General features: G+C 36.5%; 2 protein-coding genes across 7 annotated transcripts in view; one reads left to right on the forward strand and one right to left on the reverse strand.

The window, feature by feature from the left end:
• Caper (RNA-binding protein 39-like protein Caper) overlaps window positions 1-22,775 on the forward strand; it is a 356,013-nt gene that overhangs the window by 155,449 nt on the left and 177,789 nt on the right. The gene's annotated exons all lie outside the window — the stretch shown is intronic.
• Window positions 2,612-5,469, reverse strand: LOC137500572 (uncharacterized). The gene is made up of 3 exons (XM_068227500.1): window positions 4,368-5,469; window positions 4,184-4,278; window positions 2,612-4,082 (listed from the first exon to the last, which is right to left on the reverse strand). The coding sequence occupies exons 1-3, from the start codon at window positions 4,521-4,523 to the stop codon at window positions 3,776-3,778; spliced, it is 558 nt and encodes a 185-aa protein (XP_068083601.1). The 5' UTR covers window positions 4,524-5,469; the 3' UTR covers window positions 2,612-3,775.

Raw genomic sequence — 22,775 nt, forward strand, 5'->3', positions numbered from 1 at the left:
TAAACCAACATGCAGATCCATATTCGAGAATGGGTCTTACAATGTATTTATAAGGTTTATTTAAACCTACTAGGGTGGTGAGCACATAAATAAGAATTCCAATGAAAGTATTTTCCTTCTGGACCTTCATGCCAGACAGATATTTTTTTTTTTAAACAAATTTTTTTTCACTATAATATGATTTATCTATAGTGCAAAACCGCTATGCAGTGTGCGTATCATAGCAATCGAGATGGAATTGGTAATGTACTATGTATCTGTAGAGCCTATATACGACTTTTTACAATTACTTCTAAAGTGAATTTCAGCTGTGTGACAACGCTGAAAAGACTATGGACTTAGAGATTGGCATTCCTGAAGAGGGTTTTCTACACTTTCCCATTTTCACACATTGATTCAAGAGTCTGTATTGACTTGTGACAAAACCACTGTATTCTTCCGAAAACCACTGATAGGGACAGGTTTGGTTGTGATCCACCGAAAACGAATTATAATGACCGGTTAGGTAGTGATCCATCGAAAACCACTGATTGTCGCAGGGTTAGGTTAGGTTCGACAGGATTTGTAATTGAGTGACTGTTGTCATTGAAAAAACTGTCGTGACGACTGAAGGCAATAAACATAAAACTGAATCCATTGGTCTACAAAGTTTTCATTCAGTAGATACGCTAGGAACTGGCGAACCAAAACCGTACATACAAAGTTTACAGGAATCAACAAAACAGGATATTAATTCGTGGTACTCACTGTTCTTTAAAGAGAAGAAATATCCTGTCAACAATAGCTGCAGTGAACATGCTTTTTCACTATTATTGTCTGGCCCCATGGCTAAATGGTTAGCGTGCTGGCCTTTGGTCACAGGGTGTGGGTTTGATTCTCGACAGGGTGGGGAATTTGAACCACCGTTGGTTAATTTCTCTGGCACAGGGGTTGGGTGTATGTCGTCTTCATCAACATTTCACTATTATTGTGTAAAATAGAAACTTACTAGTTTTGACAAGTACAGTATGTTCAACAGCGACTCCTGAATGATGACGGGCAGGATGTCCAACCTCACTAATCTATGTTCCAGACTATTTCTACTTAAAAAATTGTATTTGTCCTTTAATGTGATTTTGCAATTTTTGCTGAATATTTATGTGGCTGAAATGAAGGTGGATAAGCTACATGGTCTCCTTTATATAGGAAGAACGTATCGTGGAAATTAAACTCAATTTCGGTTTCATGTACATTACAGTTTCTCTAAGATATATTGATAGTAATTCAGTCATGTACGACGACGATGTATTTCATGGTAAAGACAGCTGCCTCTGTGGATCAGTGGTAGAGTGACGGCCTCCGAATCCCAATATAGCGGGTTCAAACCCGGCAGAGGTAGTCGGATTTTTGAAGGGCAGAAAAAAGTCCATTCGACACTTCATGTCGTACGATGTCGGCATGTAAAAGATCTCTGGTGACACATTTGGTGTTTACCAGACAAAATTCATTAAATCTCAGCCACAGACGCCCAAGAGAGTTTCGGTTTACTCGGGCTGGCATCTAGTGGGCCTAGAGTATAACGGAACGTCAAAATTGACGAGCAGACAGCCAGATGGCGTCAACTTGAAATGTCTGCACATGGTAGCTGAGGCCATACGATTATTATTATTATTATTATTATTATTATTATTATTATTATTATTATTATTATTATTATTATGGTAAAGACGAATTACTTTGCAATGCTATCTATCTTAATGGAAATGTACTATGTACCTCTACTAGTGTAGGCTACTGAGTGCTTGATTCGAAGCAGTGTATCGATTCATTCAAGTGTCCGAGTGAATCGATTCACAGGAACGGCAAGCTCACGGAACACAAATCATGCACAATCACGGCTCAGTGACCCACACGACACACACGGCTCCTTATAGGCACACTGGACACTGGCGGGGAGTCGAGCTTTCGCTGCAGCGAACCACAGTGAATCATGGCACACTGAAAGAATCGTACGCAGTCATGGATCAGTGAGACACAACACGCACACGGTTCATTATCGGTACACTGGACATTGGCGGGGAGCCGAACTTCCTCTGAAGCAATACATACAGAGTCATGGTACACTGAAAAAACCGTATGCTATAATGGACTCTCGAGCTAAGCTCATTTGAAAATAATACCTATTCGCATCCACTGTCCTCTTCTTACAGGGAGTTTTAAACAATACATGGATTTATTTGCAGTGTTAAAAAGATAGAACACAATTCCAAAGTACCTAGGTTGTAAGTAGGTAGTCAATTAGGTTATTCTAATTACTGTATTAGTTTAATCAATCAGTATCTTTATAACTAGTTGACGTTCGACAATTACTTAAACTCAGCTCTCTAGCCTCCACACCTGGCTGAGTGGCTCAGACGGTCGAGGCGCTGGCCTTCTGAACCCAACTTGGCAGGGCCGAGCTCAGTGCGGTGGTATTTGAAGGTGCTCAGCCTCATGTCAGTAGATTTACTGACACATAAAAGAGCTCCTGCACGACTAAATTCCAGCACCTCGACGTCTCAAAAAAAACCTAAAAGTTGATAGTGGGACATAAAGCCAATAACATTATTATTTAGCCTACACTATGAGTCATGCTCATGACCACTCGAAATTGTCTGTTTTATATTTGGAAGAACCACTCGGTATTCTCTTAGTTTGTATGTCGCATCATTGCACAATACTTCAATAATCGAATCACGAGGTTACCGATGTACGTGGACAGTGAGTATGTAAGTAGACTGATGCAATAGCTTAAATAAATGATGTTTAATCAGAAAACCAGTGGGCTACTGTACATCTCCTGTAGCCTATACAAAATATGACGATTTTAAAAAAGCCTCTGCTGATAGAAAAAGACATTTTCAAAGATGACCGAGTTAGCTGGCCGTGCGTTTAGGGTCGCGTAGCTATGAGCGTGCATTCGGGGAATGGTGGGTTCAAATCCTACCGTCGGCAGCCGTTAAAATGGTTTTCGGTGGTTTCCCATTTTCACACCAGACACATGCTTGTGCTGTACCTTAATTAAGACCACGGCCGCTTCCTTCCCACTTCTAGCCCTTTCCTATCTCTTCTATCCTCTTTGTCGCCATAAGACCTATCTGTGTTGGTGCGACGTAAAGCAAATTGATTTATATTTAATATGTGGGCTACTTATTGTGGACACAGGTATTTTTATATGTAATTCTCTCTATATATATACAGTATACGTGAGTTGTGACTTTCAGAGAACTGTGGAAAACCATTAGATAGTGTATAAAATTTAAGTTATGTCAGTATTTTAACAGGCGTACAATGTTTACATCGTGTATTGGTGACAGAGTGCTGTCTCCCTCTCTCTCTCTCCCCCCCTTGCCCGCTCCTCCTCACATTGCGCCACAGCAGTTCTAGATAATTCCACTCCGATTGGACACTGATCCCCACCTGCACATCTATACCGCCCTGTAACTTGTAGATACACAATTCCCACAATTTTGAAATGTAACTTCGTTATATCAGAAAGGACGGGGCAATCAGAAATGTATTATTTCCCAGCAAAGTTATAACATTCTTAATCTCATGGAATGGCTCTTACAATGGTACAGCTAACTCCTCGGCTTCTCTTCTTTCTTCTTCTTCTTCTTCTTCTTCTTCTTCTTCTTCTTCATCTTCCTCCTCTGATTCACTGCTTCCATGATGAATGACTAGTTCCTCCACTTCAGGAAGACCTCTCACGTCATTATTGTAGAACTCGACAATCTTCTTCTCAGTGTGTTTCACTTCATTTCTTCACATCTCTGCTGTCACCTATAAGATATATTGAAGTATCACAACCTGACAAGTATATTATAAACTCCACTTGCCTATATCCAATAAATAACATTTCCACTTGGCCTACCTGATCAAGAGATTCTTTCCACACAGCTGTAGCTCTGTCCAATCCGTGACCAGGTCTTGAAGCCACTGTTTTGTTATAATACTGTTTTGCCACAGACCATACAAATTCGATGGCATTGAAAAATGAGTGGTATGGAGGAAGTCGTAAGACAGTATGGCCTTCACTGTGCAGCATCTCGTCAACAATGTACCTGGTTTTAAAGAAACAGAGAAATATTGTTATGCATACATGAAAGTCAAATACACGAGTGTAAACAACATTATCTAAACTTATGTTTACGTGCTTCTGTACCTCTTTAAGTGACTTCGATTCATATTACACAACCTTTGCAGCTCATCTTTTGTAGCATTTTCTGGTGGAGAAACTCCATTCTGCCTTAACCATGACTGTAAATTAAAGGAAAAATAAAAATTAATTTCTGTAACATCATTAAACATCATTCAGTAGAAGGAAATATTCAATTAAGTATAATTACCACTAATTGATCCTTCCTCCATTTCGTTGTTGGTTGATGCTCAACAAGCTTACAGTGATATGGTGCATTATCCATTACAATAACACAGGGTCCTATATTTCTTAATCCTACGATTAATTGCGTCTTCACCCACATCTGAAAATTCTCGCTGTTCATAGCACCATGGTAATCCTGATTTCTCTTCAAGTTTGTAGCAAATATCAAATCAGCACCTGTAAGAATTTTAAGTTTTAGTATGAAGTTATTTCTTCTAAAAAAAGTATTCCCTAAAAATGAGATCACCCCTCTTCAAGGATAGGCCTATTAATAAAAAATGTGATTTCTGTTGAATGATACAAAAAGCTGTCTGATTTTAAGTGAAACCAACTACTGTGTAGCAAAGTCACCTGATGATGAAGTCAATTACTACTTACACTACTTTATCGTAACATCTCTCATGAATGTATCTCCATTAGTAGGCCTATATCTGGATTAGAAGTCCACGATCACTTGCATAAAAGATATAAGTATAAACACCCATTTCAATACCTTAGAACAAATGTAATTGCTGCGAACACTGAACCTATATCAGGCAGTAAGAAATAAGAAGCTTGGAAGGTGTTTAACAGTCAGGTATCAAGCACTGATTCAGGTGGAGATTGTCGAATGCAGAATAAACATAATAAATAGGCCTACAATACAAGTAATTTACTGATACAAATATCCAGTAATATTATATGAAAATACACTGAGTAAGTTTTGATTGAAATACCTCTCTAAGGTTAATCATTGGCCTAAAGTGAATACCTGCAAGTCTTTTTAATAACAGTGGAGAAGTCAAAATCAAAAACCACGTACAGAGCTCAATGAGCGGTAAGTTACAATGCCACTTCCGACCTAGTGCCAGTCAATTTCAATCAATCAGTCACCACTGATCTGCACTTAGGACAGTCGCCCAGGTGGAAGATGTAGTTTCAGGGATAGGCCTAGTATTTTCTTCAATAATTGCAAAGAATTTGGAAATTTATTGAACATCTCCCTTGGTAAATTATTCCAATCCCTAACTCCCTTCTTAAAAAAAACCAAATATTTGCCCCACTTTTCATCAACTTTATCACTGTACTGTGATCTTACCTACTTTTAAAATACCACTGAAACGTATTCGTCTACCAATGTCATTCCACACCACCTATCCACCGACAGCTCGGAATATACCACTTAGTCCAGCAACTTGTCTCCTTTCACCCAAGTCTTCCCAGCCCAAACCCGACAAAATTTTTGTAACGCTACTCTTTTGTCAGAAATCACCCACAACAAATCGTGCTTCTGTCTTTTGAACTTTTCCAATTCTCAAACCAAGTAATCCCAGTGAGGGTCTCATACACAGGAACTGTACTTAAGTTGGGGTCTTATCAGAGGCTTATGTGCCCCCCCCCCCCCCCCCTGCATCCGTACTACAAACCCTAAATACCCTCATAACTATGTAAAGAGAGATCACCTCACTACAATAAAATGAAGTAAAATAAAGTAAGAACATACCAGGTACAAAGCCATCCTTCGTTCCAGCATGAACAATAACCAGTCTTCCTCCCTCAGACACAGGTCGACGAATTACTCCTTGAACATCATGTCCAGATTTGTGTGGTTTATTCCAGGAGTATGTGGGTGACCCTGAAAGACAAATGCACAATTGAAACCAGAGACACCTGATGAAGATAAATTATTCCAAGATTTTTTTAATATAAAATGTAATATATAACATATATATTCACCATTCATAAAAATCCAAGTCTCATCCAAGAAAACAACAGGTTTTGGTTTCTCACTGTCCTTATTACGCATGTATTCCCTCAGAAAACAGGATCTCTTAAAACAAATGTCTTCATTTTCTCTAACATACGCATAGGGATCACCTTTACTCCACACAAACCCCATGGCCTTCAAAATTCTTCTTAATGATGTTTCGGAGCCCTTGTACAAATAAGTGTCATAATTTGCTTTCATGTGGTCGAAAACCTTTCTTACAGTTACGACTTCTCCTGTGGGAAGAAAAAAGAGAGTTACAAGGGACTCAAAAGAGCTGTATGACAATACATGCACAAAACATTTCTGGGAGCTTATCTCACCTGCGTGCCAATTTCTATAAATAATGTTGCAATAGATTCCTTATGAAGTCACCTTACCTTTATGTAATTTATCATAAATAAACCTTGCTATCGCTTCCTTAGAAAAACTGTCTATGCCGGTCACTGGATGTTCACGCTTTCGGCGTTTACCTGGTGTAGAAAATTCAACTCCCTTCTTGAAATTTCCTATTACTTTTCGGACTAAACCGAAACTACACTGTAAGAATACACACACAGAAATATATTACATACACATATACCGTAAGTCAACATGAATACACAAAGGTTAAGTCTACGAACCGTATCGAAGTCGACACAAGACATGGTACCGGTATAGGCCTAGGCCTACATGATCAGGTTAGGTTAGGTTAGGTTCAGAATGAAATACTGCTCCTTTTCAACTGATTGTCATTATGCCAGAAACTTATCATAGAAACAAGATAAAAACGAACACTTACCCCATTTAATAATGCAACTCTTGCCATTAGCTTCGTATCACTACGACTGATACCTTCTTCGTCGTCTTCCTGTTTCAATTGCTCGTAGCAATGTACAAGCATTTCTTGACCTGAAGCTTGTAAAGGACGTAACCTTGGTTTCCTTTTCGGAGGAGTTTTTGCAGATTTTTCTTCCTTCTTAGACATCCCAATCGAATTCTGTTCGTATAAGTATGGGACGAAATAGGAACGTAATTAATAAAATGATGTGCTCATCATTTCACACAAACTATGTTATTAAATGCATTATCCGAACATGCCACAATTCTACTTACCTGGTATTAGCCAAATAGATTTACAATCCCACAGAAAAAGAAAATATGCTTTAAATATTCTCGCAAATGTATCGCTAGTGACTTTAGAGGCAATGCGGTGGCAACACGCAATTCACGCTAGAACAGTGACTGAACGTTGCCAACGTGCCAGATTAACGGTAACAGTAAGACGTCGTATCGGCAAGTAGGGTCCCTAAACTGTATGGTTACCGACACTGAAAAAGACCCAACAGCAAGAAAAGTCACTATAAATCAATACCTTAATATTACAGGGGAGAAAGGGTAAGGTTGCACCCTTAATGTACGTCCTTACACGCCCGGGACTATATATGTATACTTTTGAAGTCCATCCTCTATAGTGAAGAAGAGAAGTGAACAAGAGATAAATCTTTAAATCAACTTAAGGCAAGTCTGTTTCTAATAACTAGATTGTCAGTTTTAACCAAACTGAAGCAAGAAGATTACTCTGACAGACACTTGCACAATGTGTTTTTAAACCTTTTCATGTACACAAGTTTTTCATCATTTTACTATTTTATTTGTTCAGTGCATTTTGTATCTTTTAAGATGTCATTTCATTGTTTTGTAATTGGCTGAAGATGACCTAATAAGGTTGAAACATGTACCAAAATTGTTATATGACTAAGTTTATCACTTAATTTGAATATTATCCTTTTATGTATTGATAAACCTATAAACAATCATTCTTTAAGAATTAAGAACCAAGAATTTGTAAGTCTATTACGTAACAGTCATGAAGTTCATTTGCAATGATACAATCACTTCGCTAAGACACATTTTTCTTTTTAAAAAATCGTGGTCATGAGAGGTATTTTTAATGCAAAGGAGAGATAATAACCTCTATCTGGTGCCAACAGACAACTGAATTGGGATTTTATATATATGGATGGCCCTCGGCCAAAATTCTTGAAATTTTGGTAAATTGTCCTTAATACGTGGATCAAAAGTGCCAATGGGCACAGTGTTGAAACATTGTAATTTATGAATTACAGACAGCTTTTGCATCTTGCAAAAGAATAAGTCTTGAGCGCTCAACATTTTAATGGAAATGTGTGTACCTAATAAAACACTTGAGGGCTGGTGTATGTGCAGATACCGTCATCAGTGGTAGGTTGATGTAAACCAACACAGGGTCACTTGCCTGCTGCAGGGGGCAGGACTACTAGAAGAATTCTCATCCACATTCAGTGGTGGACAAGTTATTCTGGAAATAACAAGACTCCAATGCATTCGCAAATAAACAGTGCTCAAATTGCTCAATGTGAATGCCTTGAGAATAAATGGCACTTGCAGTACCATGAAAACTGTTGCTTTTAGTGTGTATAAGAATTTAAAATGTAATCAGATAATGAACAATAATATCTTAACCATTGTAAAGGTAAATACCAGGATAGTTATGAAATAACTTGTAAATAAGCAGAGATGTTTCTAATTAACCCGCCCCGTGCAGCAGGCAGGCGAATTTGCAATTGTTTACATTTTCCTACCATCACTGATGGTGTCTATACATGAACTTTCAAGTGTTTTATTAGGTTTATACATATCTTTTAAAATGATGAGTGCTTGAGACTCATTCTTTTGTATGTTGGACTTACTACTACTGATTGACTCTTATGATCTACACATAAGGGACTTTCATTTACCAAAATTTCAAGAATTTTGGCTGTGAGCCATTTTGCATAAGGATTCTGTGGGATCCTTTCAATTTTTTGTCTCTTTTTTTATGGTCAGTATTATAACATTCTTAATATATAGACTGTTCGGTAAAATATGGAAGGTTACCGGTACATATCAAGATATAATTTGAATCGTACAGCGTGAGGACAAGTCCTGTCTCATTCCGTATTTTGTCATGTGCATCAATAGTGACAGAAGACACACTGGAGATAAAAACCTGTTCCTAAATATCCATATGAATACAAAGGAACATAACTTCCCATGTATATTCCTTTCAAGTAAAACGTTGATGTTCAGAATAGCTAATTAATAAATTCTATAATCAACCCTCAAGTTATAGCAATTTACAAAATGTTGGACAAGAAATAAGTGTGTGGAAGAAAGATTTTGTTCTTTAATTTTTAAAATTATATGTTACTCATTTTTTGTCTGTCTCTGGCGTATTATATGTGTGATTTCTTGTTAACAAACTCTGCAAGTTTTTAAAACTTGGAGATGGATTTGGAGCATAGCTTTTTGTAAGATTTGAATATTCCTTTGAAGAATTCTGATATTACCGGTACTCACTCTGTTAAGATTCTAAACCAGTTCTACAGATTTTAAATATGTTGTGCTAACGACTACCCCAAGATTATCAGGTTTTTGTGTGAATACTGTGTTGCAACCATGAAAATCTTAATTGTTACTTCTTGTTAATTAACTCCAGTGTGTTCTTGTCAGCATTCATGCTATGAACAGTGTTAGCTGAATTCTATTAGAATATTCAAAACTTGATTAAACTATTCTTCAATTACATCATCAATTTCTAGTATTGACAGAGTTCTGATGAACTGATAGACCTTGTTATTATTTCGTGAGAGCATGACTAGCTTTTAATCTAAGAATTCAATTTCACAGCATTAATATCTTCAACTGTGAGTAGAATGTTCCCCCAATATTGCCATAAAGGTACTAGAAATTGGTTGACTTAAGCTTTTGTGTCCCATTGATATTGAACAGTTTCAGCCCAGTCTCTGGGAATTATTCGTTGACCACAATCTTGTTTTAATGAAGATATATTTTATGTCATAGGATGGCTGTTTGCTACTGGTAGGCGTGGTGTATTTTTAAGGGACAAACGATACATAATATACGTTTGAAATACAGTATTGCCTCCAACTTTTTCTGATAAACATATAAATTATGTTGTAGTATTTATTTATTTATTTATTTATTTATTTATTTATTTATTTATTTATTTATTTATTTATTTACTTATTTATTTATTTATTGACCAGTGTGCCTTGTCTTTATGGTCAAGAGAATTTTTCATGACACTCTACTTGCTACCAGTGCTGTGAAGTTTGAACAGAAACAGAAACCTTACAGTTACACTGATTTACAAGTATATAATTCTATGGATGGATCATTCAAATTTTAGTTGTAACTGTTCAGAATTTTACTTTCTGTTCTCTGGTGCTCTTAATTAAGAAAATAATCAAGTATAGATAAACTGTGGTATGTGTACTACCTTTCTTTACAGTCCATCTATCTAGAATGTTGAGTTGCTATCTACAATAATGCGATTTTGTTGGTTGAAGATCTTATGAAATGACTGAATGACTCTTGCTAAAATTTACTAATATTTTGCAGTGTCTTGCTCTGCTGGAACAATGAACCATCATGTGAACCAGTATCTACTGTACAAAACTTCAGAAAGGCTTGCAAGTCTCACCCATGTAACTGAACTGCAATATGCAGATGACAATGCTTCTCCAGCTCGTACACTTGATGAACGGCAACTGTCAGTTTACTGCTTCAGTGGGGCATATGCACAATTTGGCCTGATGATCAGCATTCCAAAAACAAAAGGATAAGCACAGCCAGCTCCTTTAACTCCTTTCCGGAATTTCATTACTTCCATCTCCAACACTCCTTGGAACAAGTAGAGCACTTTCTCTAACTAAAATTATTTCCAACGAAAGAGTGAAGTAGACATACACATTTTGTATCACTCTGTGAGTTCCACATGGTTTGCTGCTTGCTCTTTACATCAGTATGAACATAAATTAAAAATTGACTAATGTAGACATATGAACATATTTGAGATACAGTAACAAAAATACATAATGATTGCTACAAAATATATTTGCCATGAAAATTAATAAGTATGCTTACTTATATGACATTTCATTAATCCGAACTTGCAAGAGACTCGATTCCCTGTAGACCGGACGATTTGCTGTCGCATCACTAGAATCTTCTCCTAAATTGATGACCATTTTTTTGATCCACAATATCTATGGCACTTTCCAGGTCCCACGTTGTTTTCTCTTCGTGCACCACATGCTGCATATAGGAACACCATTGATCAGCTGTCACCTCATGAAATGCTTTGCCAAGATGTTTACGCACGTCACGAAGTTTGAAAGTTGTGTTAAGGCATGCAGTATGTTTGATCTGGCTCCACACCATCTCTGTTGGGTTTAATCCAGTGATACAGGAGCAGTTTGAGTACAGCGTGGCCCGTTCGTTCAACTAAGTTATCTATTAGATGTTCTCGAACCGAGACCTGCGAGTCTTCACCAATTCCAGCAATTCGGTTTTAACAAGTCAAATCTAAGTGATGTCAAAGTGATGTGTATTGATTGGGTGGACCAAAACCTAACATTCTTTCTTAGTTTGAACTGTATCAATACGGATCTATATGATGAAGTTAGTAAATTTAACAAGTCATTCGTTGCATGTTACGTTTTTACTTCTCAGCCGTGAAATTACTTTGTTTGGAATACGTTCTAACTTCATACTGTGGTAAGGAGCGTTGTCACCGAGCTCGATAGCTGCAGTCACTTAAGTGCGCCCAGTATTCAGGTGATTGTAGGTACGAACCCCAATGTTGGCAGCCCTGAAAATGGTTTTCCGTGGTTTCCCATTTTCACACCAGGCAAATGCCAGGGCTGTACCTTAATTAAGGCCACGGCCGCTTCCTTCCTACTCCTAGCCCTTTTCCGCCCCATTGTCGCCATAAGACCTATCTGTGTCGGTGCGACGTAAAGCAACTAGCAAAAGGAGTGTTGTCTAACACTATAACACTACCAGAGGCATCAGCTTTGGTAATATTTTTTCAAACAATTTAAATAAGTCACCAGTCATTTCATCGGGATAGTCTCTGTTTTTTAAGACTCGAACACAAGATCACCTCCCTTCACAAAACTGTCATCACTTCCAATGTTTAACACTTTCTGCTTGAACCCAAAGAAAAAGGGCCTGTTTCTTCGACTTTACAGTAGTGTCTTGCCATGCCTTTGATGTTTTATGCTCTTCGTTAATCCACATCTCATCCAAATAGTAAAATTTTTGCCCCTGTTGTCTAAATTATCTTATGGAGATAGTGCCTATGCCACAATATATCATCTCTGTGCACTACGACGCTTTTTTGATTTCTACTGATGACCTCAAAACCAATTTCTTTCAGTAGCGTGTGAAGGGAGGATATTTTTAAATCTGGTAGTTCAGATTCAGAATTTACAGCCGATAACACTTTGTAAATTGTAGGGGGTTCATTGTTTTTAAAAAATATGTGCACTTTCATCCGAATAGCAGAACGAACAAATTCATTGCACTCCATGTCCAAAACACTTCTAACATCTGGCCTCTTTTTACCTGGTGTACTAACATGGCCGGTAGTAGAAAATTCTTTCCGTGCACTGCACACTTGAAACGGACACAGCGGTAAACTCGGATGTTAATTTCACGATATTGTCTATTGAACTGTTGGGATATGTTTCCATAAACTTATTAAATATGTTTATGACAATAGTCTTCTCTCCACTTTTCAGAGGTTTTTCTCGCTCATGCTTTACAACACTAGCATTGACGTGCGATTGAAATTAACTGACTCAAGGTCGTGCGATTGAAATGAACTGACTCAGGGTCATGCAATTGCACGTGGCTTTCCTCGCGGCCAACAGCTACTGATACAAGATTTAGGGATTTCCGCGACCAGATATCGAAGTTTAAGTTATTGACCAGAAGTTTGGAACAATATAATTTTCAATCGATAATACGCTTTTGCATTCAATACTTCATAGGCCTACTTTAAACTTCAAACTTTCTGAAAGAACTTGTATTTTTGAATTTAGAAATGGACTATTTTCTGGGCAGATAATGAAGGAAAGAAGTGTGAAGCAGTCGAAGTCACATGGTTTTGTTTATGCTTACTTTATTCTCTGATTGGAAAGAGTTTAGGAAGTATACTTTCAACCAACTGTTCATCAGAGAATGATGTATGGAACAGAATTTGTGCTGCCCATGTAGCTTTTGGATATATCACACAGTGGATCTTCCTGAATAAAGATCTAAGAATATACACCAAACTGATAGTGTCGAGTAGTTTTCGTCTCCACCTTGCTTTGTGGACTCTATATCGCTATGATATCAAGAAACGCTTCCACTAACAGAAGCTCAAATGCATTATGAACATCAAATGGGATGATTACATACCAAACACAGCAGTTCTTGAGATGGCAAAGGTGAACAGTATAGAGGCTGCCATTGTTGGTTACCAACTCAAATTCGGTATCTCCAACGTGTGAAGGATGACAAACTTCGTCGACAAAGCCTGCAGAGTGAACTTAGTACAGATAGGAGACCTTGTGGTTTCCCCCTCAAGTACTATATCAAATCAAAAAGACCTTGAGGAACACAAACATTGATCCATGTAATTGGTGTGCCATTGAAGAAGACCTACTCACTGGCGCACAGTCACTTCAACTGCTGTTGCACGATTTGAATGGGAATGTTGAAGACTGGAAGAAGAGCATGCAGATAATGAATGAATGAATGAATGAATGAATGCTGGAGAGAAATGAATACTCGGATATAAGTATCAGCCACTGCCGACGAACCAATATCATGGGGGGTAATTGCAAAGTGTTACTGTATTGGTTGAGGATTAAGTGGATGTTGCCTTTTATAATTGAGGATTTCTGAATTATTGTGCTACAAATTTATAAAACTAAACATCGCGCAGATGTTGAGCGCACTTCAGCTGGCTGAAACTTTCTGTTAGAGTTTCAAACCTTGAATATGTGTGGAAATCCCTTACATACCTATATGAGATTTCACAAAGACGTTTTAACAATGCACACAATGACAATAAATGTTTGGCTTGATATGATAATGCTGAAAACTGTTTAATGTCTCCTGAACTCACTGTAATATGGTGTAAAATGTGTAATTCAAAGTAAACATTTCACATTTCGATTGAATGTTCTTGAAATTTTTCACTCTGGGCTCTGCTTGGCCGCTGGACTGAGAATGGTAAGAACTAGCTGTAATATGATGGATTTCCCACTGTTCAGTAAACATCTGAAATTCCAAAGAATTTAAATGCGGCCTATTCTTACTGAGCTTTCAGTTTATATGAGGTGATTTTTCTTTACCTTCGTTTGTAAATTATTAATATTTGCATCATGCTCCTGCCTCAATTTGTTCATGGCCTAAGCTGTACCACATGCTAAATTAACAAATAAGTAGCCATTGTTAGCAGTGATACTCAAGCTACTTACAGATCTCTGTGTTGTACGACCGCTGCGTTGATTATCTTTTTCGGAATATATTTGACTGAAAAAGTGACACTATAATAACTGATGATTTTGATCTTGTTTTATTTCATACAGTAGTGATTTGTCATTTCCCTTTTTCAAAAGGGAGCTTGTAGCAGAGATACTTAACGTTCAGTTACATCTCCATAGGATGAGATGGTAAACTATAAATAGCTTGATTTGGTAATGCTGGAGTGTTACTTCATTTTAATGTTGTGAACTTTCTGTAGCACAGAGTACTTCATTATTGAATCTTGTTCCAGTCAAGGAGGACGAGGGTTCATATTGATTGAGAATGTAAGCCTTTCATGTATAGATTTTCAAATTAAATCTTACCTAGCTGTCAGGATTTTTTTTTTAAGAACATCCTTCATATACACTAACGGCTTTTGTTGTTTTGAGTCTGTTGGTGGAGGATTGTTTTTGAATGTATTGAAAATTATTAGCTGATGAACATTAGTTATTCTTAGAAAGAATGTCTGTAATGCATGAACAGTTGTAAAATATTTTAAATTAATATGGATACACGTAATGAAACTTTCACTTCATTGAGAAAGAGAAGAAGAATGCTTTTGTTCTGCATTGTGAAAATGGGAGGATTCAGACTAAAGTTTTGAGGATTGCCCATATTTTTCACTATAGTCTTTTAGACAGGATACTAACAGTTTTTCTTTGGTGTTTCATTGAATTTAGGAAAATATTTTTCATTTTTGTTGGTCATTAACTTGGTTCAAACAGTTTCTTGCATCATACCTTTTCTTTGTTCAAGACATCTTTTGCAATACAAATCAAGAAAAATGTGAGATCTGAGAGGATTGAATGTGTTTGTATCCCTTTCTGTATAAAACTTCCTTAATTGAAAACTGCAAATAGTGTATAGGCTACATTTAATTGCTTTATTGGAATGCTCTTCTACAAAGTTATTTCGCTCCTTCCTCACAAATTAAGTGCTATCATGCACCAGGTATTTTTTTTAACTCCAGGTATCTCATTAAATCATACTGAAAAGTGAACTTCAATACGAAATACTTGAAAATATCTCATAAGCAGAAACATGTTGAATGTAATAGCCCCTATCATGATAGTCTTTGCTATTATGTGTTCGACACCATTTAGGTTGCCTGTATGTCACGTTTGTTATTTCATTGTCCTTTTGGTTAATTCATTGCCAATAGTTAATTCATTTTATGAGGTACAAACTGAATCACCAAGATCTAACATCGTATAACACGAGGTGTTGAATATATATTTTTCCTTTCTTCAAAAATGAGAGTCTTGTTAGCTTTGAACCTGTGATCACGGCATCCGGATGCACACAGACAATAATTGATCTACAGAGGGAGCTGTAAAATATTACTATACATATGAAGGAGGATTTCTGTTAACTATGTTAACTATTATTAATTTGCTGCACCCCATGGCCAAAATGCTATAGATACATGGAAGTGTGTAAGAACTATTATTGTCAGAAAATGCTGGTGATATGAATAGGAGCTAGAGCAAGACATTGTGATCAGTTTAAACACTGAGAAGTGTATGTTCAGAAGAACGGAGATCTTAGAATGGAGCATTCTAGAATATCTATAGCCCATTAAACCTTGTGACAAGAAAGAACAGATAAATTGCCAGTGGCAAATTTGTCTTCTGCAGATGCAGAACAAAGTCTTCATGAAATTTAATGCTTTTGCCTCTTTCACTCAACAAAACCCCAAAAGATATCATGTCTATAAATCTGGGCTGTTAAAACATTAAATACTAATTAGAAATAATTTTGCAATTTTCACTTGGTAAACCTAACTTAAAACTAATAGAGCGATGATAATAAAGAATTGAGTGTAAAAAATCAGAAAAATCACACCAGGCAAATGCTGGGGCTGTACCTTAAGGCCACGGCCGCTTCCTTCCAACTCCTAGGCCTTTCCTATCCCATCGTCGCCATAAGACCTATCTGTGTCGGTGCGACGTAAAGCCACTAGGAAAAAAAAAAAATCCGAAACTTGGTTGAAGATAGATAGATGGATAGCAGAAACAAGAAACGGAACACAGAATAGGACAAACTTAATGACGTGTCAGTGTGGGAAGAGTGTGCAAACAGGAAGAGGACCCTGCTGCTGAACTGCCATTATGTTTGCCCTATTTTGTGTTCCTGTTCTTGATTCTCCCATCTATCTATAAAGGGTGTAACAATAAGGTACAGCCAAACTTCCATACACTTTCCTCACACATAGAAGAAAATATATGGACATGGGTCCAGAAACACTTTACTGCCATGTAAAAACTCATTTACTACAGCTCTACATTGTACATTAATGATGGGAAACGCACAGGAACAGAAAGTACCAGCATAGCGCACGAAGCTCTTTCTTACATGAAATCTTCTAAATGCCCTCTGTTAGCTTTGATAGATGCATCAACCCACTGTTGCATTGAATCCCAGATGTGCTGGTTCAGTTCTACAGCTGGTTGGTGTACAGTATGTATCAATACCAATGGAATTTTGAATATTTCATGTCCTAGTGGGTATGCTATGAATGCCACTTGCTTTACGACCAAATTGCAAATCCAAATAATTGAACATTTTCCCATATTGCTCAGAAAGGTTACTATTAGCGAATAATGCCAACTAAGGTTACATTTGAGGAAGAAAACATTTTTCCTAGGAAATTTCCACGGAACAGATTATATTCTTCAAGCACAGACCTATAAAAATTACTTGAAATATTTAGGTACTCACCTAAGAGTTGGATGTTTTGTGATGTAAACTCGTAATTAGATGTATTAAGAATATTTTGTACCTAATATTTATTGAATTTTTTTAAAACTCCTCTTCTGCTGCTTCTACATTTCGCACACCTGTGGGGTTGCAGTTGTGAACTGTGTTGCATATGAGGATTTGGCCCTATTTTACGGCCATCCTGGTGCCAACCTTATGTAGAGGGATGTAATCATTATTGCGTGTTTCAATGGTAATTGCCAGTATGGTGTGTTGTGTGAATATGAAGAGGAGAGTGTTGGGACACACACGAATACCCATTCCCCAAGCCAGAAGAATTTATCAAACTCAATTAAAATCTCCAACCCGGCCAGGAATCGAACCCAGGACCCTCTGAACGGAAGGCCTGAGCGCTGACTATTCAACCAAGAAGTCAGAATTTAATACTATCTACAAGAAAAAAATGTACATATGTACACTTCTTCAGTCACTGCCACTTCTAAAAATTGTGGACCCTTAAACATAATGGCTGGAACAATCGTTTACACATTGCACTCTTTACTGGTCCACCATCTTTATTGCTACACACGACGCATCATTTCAGGAAGCACTTTCGGAAGTCTTGGATCTGTCGGATGTCGTGCTGGAGATAATAGGTTCTTTTCTGGCATCATCTCATTTTCGAGTTCATAAATAATGGACGATGTAAATTTTAACCGTATTATTCTCTTTGTAGCGAGTTTTATTTGTACAGTAGATAATGTATGCTTTCACCACCATTCTATAAAAATTGAAAATTTAATTTCTTGGACTCATCTAGGTAAGTGTATAGCATCATATCCAAACCATCAACCCCCCCACAAATCTGTTGTACTGTACTGATGTATAATTTTTGGTTTCATTATCTCCTTGGGGGCGGTTTGCTCTTTCTAGGTTTAGTGGTAGTCTTGTTTTCAGTAATGGAATGCATAGACGAGCAAAACTGGATAATTTTTTAGATTTTCCTCCCAGTAACCAGCTAGCTGGACTTTGGTTCTAAGGTACATACCGACACCAATAGCAAATTTACCTTTCAGTTCTGAAGGGATATCCTTCCTGTTTCGCTAGAGGGTACCAGTGAAGAATGTACACATAGAAAACAAGTGCTGGGTCAGACGTAACCGTAGTAAAATAATTGTCCGTTACCACACGACAGCCCTTCATTAGGTACTTGCTTATAACCAGTCGGAAGCGTACGAAGGCCGGGAGGCTTGCCAGGTTTCAGTTTACTGAGAGCAACATTGAATTCCTCTACAACTCTACATGGTATATAAACCCTAATAGTGCCAAGGAGGGTGATTGCGCTCCTTCCGACATTCCTCTGGAACTGATTCGAAGTGGAGGCCTACGTTTAAAGACCGGCCTTCGTACGCTTATCCTCTTAATATGAAAAACCTGTGAAATACCTGGTGACCTTAAAAATGCCACTATCATTACTCTTTTCAAAAAAGGTGATCATAGTGTTTGTGGCAACTATCGGGGTATATCATTGCTATCTATTTTACTCAGTCGCCTGCAGATTATTCCCGAGAGGATCCTACCCAAGTCGTGCGGTTTTCAAACCTCCAGAGGCACCACAGATGTGATCTTCTTTGCAAGGTAAATTCAGAAAAAATGCAGAGAGCAACAGATCCTTTATACCTAGTGTTCCGTGACCTGAAAAAGGCTTTTGACCCAGTCCCAGGACCAGGTATGTGGACAGTACTGATAAACTTTGGCTGTCCATAGCATTTTGTAGATCTGGTTAAGGCTTTATATGAATTTTTTTTTTTTTTTTTCGTTTCAATATAAGCACCTGAGCCAATGCTCTTCTTGGTGCAATACAATACAAATAAATTACAATGGTGGCTATATTCACAATGTAATAACAAAATAAAATGCGGTAAATATATATAATTTAACATGATGTAATATATAAGATAGGACAAAACTTCCTAAACATAATTACCATAATACTTTAAGTATTTAGTTATATCACTCTTGAAAATAGATAAAGTTGGTAAAATTTTTATATTTTTTGAAAGTGAGTTATTCGTAGTTATAGAAAAATGCCAAAGAGAATTTTGACCATAACTAGTAGAATGAATCTGACTGTAGTGAATATTATAAATAATTCTTGTTTCATAATTATGAATCTGGGAATTGGTAATTATTGATGTGTTTGAGTGAATTAAATGGTTTTTGGTTATAGAAGCATTTATGCGGAGATTTGGAAATGATAATGTATTACAATGTTTATACAGATCTTTAGTCGATGTCAGAATGGGCAGTTTGAAAATGATTTTTAGTTCTCTCTTCCTAAGGACCTCTACCTTTCCAAATTCTTTATTACAACATGCCCAGACATGTATCATATATGTGGCTTTCAATAAGAGCATAGATAGTAAAGGTCCCTCAACAACCCACAAGAGAATTTATATCTCAATCTACTGAGGATACCAATCACAGGGATAATTTTATTACAACTAATCTCCACGACAGATTTTCATTTATAATCAGTCCTAAGAATTTAGTACTCTGCGGTCTCATTACTCTATGATTGAAGAAAAGCAGATTTTTATCCAAATTTAATGTATATAAAGGTTTGTGGAAAATGATGTAGTTTGTTTTTGTTAGATTTATAATTAATTGGTTGGAATTAAGCCATGTTTCAAGTAATAGAATATCCTGCTGCATGATTGCTAGAGCCTGCATAAAAAATATTAGTGTCATCAGCAAAAAATGGATAGTATTCCATTTAACTTAAGGTGACCAGTATCATTAATGAAGATAAACAATCAAGGCCCCAGTACAGAACCCTCAGGCACACCAATTGAGATTACTTTTACATTTCTCTGTCCCTGAAGATGGTTTTCCATGGTTTCCCAGTTTCACACCAGGCAAATGCTGGGGCTGTACTTTGATTAGGGCCACGGCCGCTTCCTTCCAACTCCTAGGCCTTTCCTATCCCATCGTCGCCGTAAGACCTATCTGTATCGGTGCGACGTAAAGCAACTAGCAAAAAAGAAAAAAACATTTCTCTGAGTATTATTACATGTTACAAGCTGCTCCCTATTAGAGAGGTAATCAACAAACCAATCTAGTGCAATACCTCTAATGCCTGCTACTTCTAATTTATGTAATAGAATTTTATGATCAACTGTGTCAAAAGCCTTTTTAAGATCTGTAAATAAACCAGCTGCCAACATATCTGAGTCTAAAGCTTGTTTAAGTTCAATAATAATAATATCCTCAATAACATTAGTGGTATTTGAGTGAGGTAGGAAACCATATTGAAATGGATAAAAATATTTAACAAAAAAATCTAATTTTTTTTTTAAACCACTTGTTCTAAAATATTAAAGTAGGTAATGCCGATATTGGTCTGTAAATACTTGCATTAAATTTATCCATGCCTTTATAGACTGTTACTCTGGCGATTTTAAGTTTAGCTGGTACTTTACCCTCTGATAGAGATTTGTTAAATAATTTTGTGATGTGAGGTATAATAAATTTAGAGTATGTCTTTATAACAGTATTACTAATACCAAAACAGTCAACACTACAACTGTTTTTAGGATTATTAATTATTTGTTCAATTTCACTTTCATTAGTAATGGTTAAAAATAAGGAATTAGATGGGCCAGGTTCAAGGTGAGGGCATTTAGACTGAGGAATGTTTTTAGCTATGGACAGACCCATATCAGTGAAATAGTCATTAAATATAGTAGAAATTTGACGTGAATCAGTCACCAACTTATCATTTACTTTCAATTATATTTCTTCATTATTACAGTTATTAGTTTTTAAAATATTATTAATAACTTTCCACTGATTTATGCTGTTTAAGCTATTGATATAATCATTTGCTAGATCTCTTTTCATTCTAATAACCCTGTTAGTATGTCTTTACAGTCTTGAATTAACTGCTGTGAAATATAGCCATATCCTGTACAAAACCTCATCTGTTGTCTTTAATTTTATAATATAAATTATTTTTTGTCTGATTAAATTTAACAGCTCTAAAGTAAACCATGGGCAAAAGGGTCTAACTTTCTTATTTAGATTTGGACTTTCATTTTTAACTAAAGCAGTACTTTCTTTAAAATTATTTATTTATTTGTTATGATATCAGAGCTATCATCACCACTTACAGTTAACGGTGTTTGAGACATGTATTTTTCCATAGATGGGACACGGTATTTTGTAGGTTGCATTACATAATTTCCTTGTGTATTCATTTTGGGTGTAATATTAATATCCAAGATTAATAAATTGTGATCAATCAGATCATTTATTATATTCTATATTTGCAGACTCTGTTTATGTAAAAATGATCTATAAGTGTACTGGTACCAGTTGTCAATGAAATTCTAGTAGGAAAGACAGTGTTACATGAACTCAACACCCACAGAGATTCTAAAGCTCAGTAGATATGACTCTGTTCTAATTTAGGCTATTTATATTCAAGTCAACAACAGTAATACAAAAGGTTTTACCACCTTTATTCCAAATATCTTCTAAACATTTTAGAAAATCTTTGGAGAATTTGGTATGAGGGTTATATACTGCTACTAAGCGAATGTCATTCACAAAACCCTTTTTCGATTAATAGTATACTGTATGAACTAGTATTACTGTTAATAGATAATAATACCTTAGCCTTATACGGTTCTTTTACATAAATGGCAATTCTACCCCTCCTATTATGTGATCTAGAGCAAAAGAGACCATCATATCCATTCAGATTAAAATATTTTTCTTCCTCAGGAGAAACCCATGTTTCAGCCAGGGTATTTTGCTTCGTGTATTGTATAAAGTAAACTACTCCACTTATTACGAATGCTTTGGGAGTTGATGTATAGAATTTGAATTCCATCTTTGTTAGTAAGCTCCTGTAATTCACTTAGTTGGAATTCAGAACCTTCCATAAACTTGGATTATTCATGTACCTACAAGTAAACAGCCTACCTAGGTCTTAAAAGGAAGAGAGAGCTAAGGCATCATCTATGTTTCTGATATGTATAATGCTAGAAGTATCATTTCTCCTTACAAAAATTCTCCCTTCCCTTGACCAAACATACTTGAAGCCTTCTGCTCTAAGGTCTTTAGCTCTCTTAAGAAGACCTTTAGATTTAGCTGTTAGGTGGTGATTGATATAAATAGTATGGTTATTGACATTAGTATTAAGTGCAGTGGATGAAAGTTGCCTAACATTTTTCTTTGCAACCATAACATCATGCTTCTTCCATCTGCTAACCAACTGCTAATCCAATATCCCGGACTAATATATATACATCTTCACTTTGTAGCTCTGGCACACCATGAATTTCCACGTTATTACGTTCTGAGTACTGCTTACGTTGATCAATCTCGTAACAAGAGTTGGATTTCATAGTTTCAAGTTTTAGTTGCAGTTCTTTTATTTTTGTATCTTTTTCATTTACTTCCTTTCTAAGATCTTCAATAATCTTCGTATGGAAGTCGATGCTGTTCTTAAGCCTATCAATTACTTTA

Source organism: Anabrus simplex, chromosome 4, assembly GCF_040414725.1.
Source record: "Anabrus simplex isolate iqAnaSimp1 chromosome 4, ASM4041472v1, whole genome shotgun sequence".
NCBI classification, from domain to species: domain Eukaryota; kingdom Metazoa; phylum Arthropoda; class Insecta; order Orthoptera; family Tettigoniidae; genus Anabrus; species Anabrus simplex.

Bases quoted from the DNA above. Each gene is read 5' to 3' on its own strand.
- LOC137500572 (XM_068227500.1), bottom strand. From the start codon at position 4,523: ATGAACAGCGAGAATTTTCAGATGTGGGTGAAGACGCAATTAATCGTA. The intron at 4,279-4,367 runs GTAATTATACTT...TTTAATTTACAG, and splicing joins GGAGGAAGGATCAATTAGTG to TCATGGTTAAGGCAGAATGG. The intron at 4,083-4,183 runs GTACAGAAGCAC...CTTTAAAACCAG, and splicing joins AATCGAAGTCACTTAAAGAG to GTACATTGTTGACGAGATGC.